Source organism: Camelina sativa, chromosome 19 (assembly GCF_000633955.1).
Source record: "Camelina sativa cultivar DH55 chromosome 19, Cs, whole genome shotgun sequence".
Lineage (NCBI taxonomy): Eukaryota > Viridiplantae > Streptophyta > Magnoliopsida > Brassicales > Brassicaceae > Camelina > Camelina sativa.
Window position 1 is genome coordinate 10,306,238 of NC_025703.1, and position 2,940 is coordinate 10,309,177.

General features: G+C 40.4%; 1 protein-coding gene across 1 annotated transcript in view; it reads left to right on the top strand.

The window, feature by feature from the left end:
* The window catches only part of LOC104767661 (AP-5 complex subunit beta-1-like), a 5,881-nt gene extending 4,123 nt beyond the window's left edge, over positions 1 to 1,758 (top strand). The window contains exons 4-5 of the mRNA XM_010491654.2: positions 7 to 59; positions 150 to 1,758. Of these exons, the coding sequence (XP_010489956.1) occupies positions 7 to 59; positions 150 to 1,635 (1,539 nt within the window). The 3' untranslated portion in view covers positions 1,636 to 1,758. The remainder of the gene's footprint in view (positions 1 to 6; positions 60 to 149) is intronic.

The following is a 2,940-nucleotide window of genomic DNA, read 5'->3' on the forward strand; positions in this document are numbered from 1 at the left end:
CGCCTTCTTTCCCTCACATGTCTCTATTTCCCTGATCTGGAAGTCCGAGACAATGCTAGGTATGACCGTGACACAGAGTAAACAAATCTTTCTAAAATCCATGAATTTGTGATGGCGTTGACCCAGCCTCTTAAATTGGTGCATTGTAGGATATATTTGAGGATGCTGGTCTGTATACCAGGACAGAGAATTAAAAACATTTTGAAGCCCGCAGATGCTGTCTCTCCATCAGCTCATTCTTCTACATTCTTTAGTGTTCAAAGTCCTCGTTTTCGTCATGATCCTAGCAAATCTCGGAACCTTTCAGCCTATATTCTTCTTGAACGGGTTACGCCCCTACTCGTGAAACAGTCATGGTCATTGTCTCTACCATCTCTAACCGTTGGAACTGGTGGATATAGCATTATAGAAAACAAAATCGAGGTAGATGAAGTTGAGCCGGATGACAGTCAAGAACTCCAGATTTTGCCAGAAGCTCGAAGAATTGAATCAGGAAAACCTACGTTAAGGGTAATGGACTCAAAGATTGGAGAGATTCTAGAAAGATTAAGAAGGTATTTCTCAGTGATTCCTGATTTTAAACACATGCCTGGAATTAAGGTTAGGATAACCTGTACTTTGAGATTGGATGCTGAACCATATAGCAGTGTATGGGGAAGTGAAACTCAGAATGTCGAGTTAGAGAAAGTTGACTCACCTCCTGCGATTTTCGCGAGCGTGCTCAAATTCTCATCTTCAGCTCCGTATGGCTCTATCCCCTCATGCCGCATACCTTTCCTTCTCGGTGAGCCTCATTCGAACAGCAATGTACCCAACGAAGAAGTTTCTTTAGACATCGTCCTGTTAGAAAACACGCTGAAAGAGGAGGAGAAAGATTGCTTGAGAGGAGGAGCACCTGTGACAGTGGAACTGGAACCTAAAGAACCTACACCAGGTTTGGTCGAGGTTTCAGTGGAAGCAAATGCAGAAAATGGTCAGATGATTCAGGGAAAACTCGAGAGTGTCCCTGTGGGGATCGAAGACATGTTCCTAAAAGCTCTTGCTCCACCTGGCGAACCTGAAGATACAATGCCAAGCTACTACTCTGATCTATTCAGTGCTTTGTGGGAAGTGTGTGGTTCTTCATCCAGCACGGCGCACGAAACATTTGCACTTAAAGGAGGGAAAACCGCTGCAGCAGTCAGCGGGACTCGGTCAGTAAAACTGCTTGAAGTCCCAGCGGAAACTGTAATACAGGCCACCGAGCTTCGGTTAGCGCCTTTTGTGGTGGCTATCAGCGGAGACCAGCTTGTAAACATTGTAAGAGACGGAGGAATTATCGAGAACATTGTGTGGAAGGAAGAAGAAGAAGAAGGGAATCACGCAAATGCAGAGCAGTCTTCATCATCCTCGGTGGGAATCCGAGGCCCTCTTCGTCTGACATACATTGGATATGGAGATGACCAAGAGGTTCCGATGACGAGGAGCAGAGGGAAAATGGGAAAGGTAAAGATGTTGATGTTTCTGCCGCCGAGATATCATCTGCTGTTTGAAATGGAAGTTGGGGAAGGATCCACATTGGTGCATATAAGAACAGATTATTGGCCTTGCTTGGCTTATGTTGATGATTATTTAGAAGCTTTGTTTCTGCACTAGGAGAGACTTTTCACTATTTTTTTTCATATTCTTTTTGCCCATGCCACCACCTACATAAAGCTACCCAAACGAACAAACACAAAAAAAAATAATAATAATAAGAAGTCTGAGGATGTTGTTTTGTTTTGATAAATTTGTATCTTTTCGGATAAAGAAGAAATTAGTAGAGCGTTTTGTCTTCTATTTTGATAAGCTATAAAATAATTAAACTAAAATTGAAAAAGGTAGAAAACGAATGAAAAGAGAAGCAAGAAAGAAAAAAAGAAACTATTATGAAAGAACAAGCTATTAAACTGGACTAATGTAGTCATCTTCTTGTTTCCTTTCGACAGGTTTAGTGTTAAACCTTGTTGGTTAGCTCCTTCCCTCTTCTTCCCTTTCATTTTGCTCTTGCTCTTGCTCTTATTCTCTCCCCCTTTGCAACTTGCAATTTGGTTGATTTGCACTGAGCTTGGGAAATAAGAGCACAGACGTGGGAAATGATATTGATATTTTTTTCCTCCAAAATTTATTTCTTTCAAGAATCCATTCTCTCCAATGATGTAAGAAGAAGTAGTATCTGTTTTATATAAATCGAAAACCACAGCGAGTTTCTTAGCCTCGTCAATGAAGAAACTGCATTCTAGACCAACGGACGTCCCAATAATATTAACTAAGAAGGGGGTCCACGACACGGCAGTAGGCTCTATCTTAGATGTAATCCAAATATCCACCGTGAATGTTTTATCGTTTTGAAACAACAGTGCGAGTTTCTCTTCTTTGACACAAGACAACAGTACTGAGCCATCATTAAGATTCTCAAACGGCAGAGAAAGAAGTTGTCCAAATCTCTCTGTCGTAAAATCAAAACAGATCATATATCCCCCTTCTCTAGTCAAAAAGTAAGTATTTCCATCCAACGTTGTGCCGGGCCAAGACAGGTATGTATTCTCGTTGATATTTAATACCCTCCATGAGTCAGACTTAAAATCGTAAATTTGGTAGTAGTAGTTCACTATACCGAAACTGCCTTAATATCTTGTGATTCTTGTTCTTGTCGCATCCAAGAGCATACGTGGGTTCTACTGTTGTATTTTTGGTTATCCATCTGGTTTGTCCTAGGTACGGGTTCCAAACAATAAGACATAATTTGCTTACTTAAAATGTTTAAGTTTTAGGCTTTGTGTTTAAGTTTTAAACTTTCGTTGGATTTGCTTCTACTTTGTTTTCATTTCTCTGTTTCAGACTCATGATTGGCTTTTTCTTTGTTTTCAAATCTTTCTCTATGTTTCAATTTCAAATGATAAGCTATTGGTTTTAGACTCA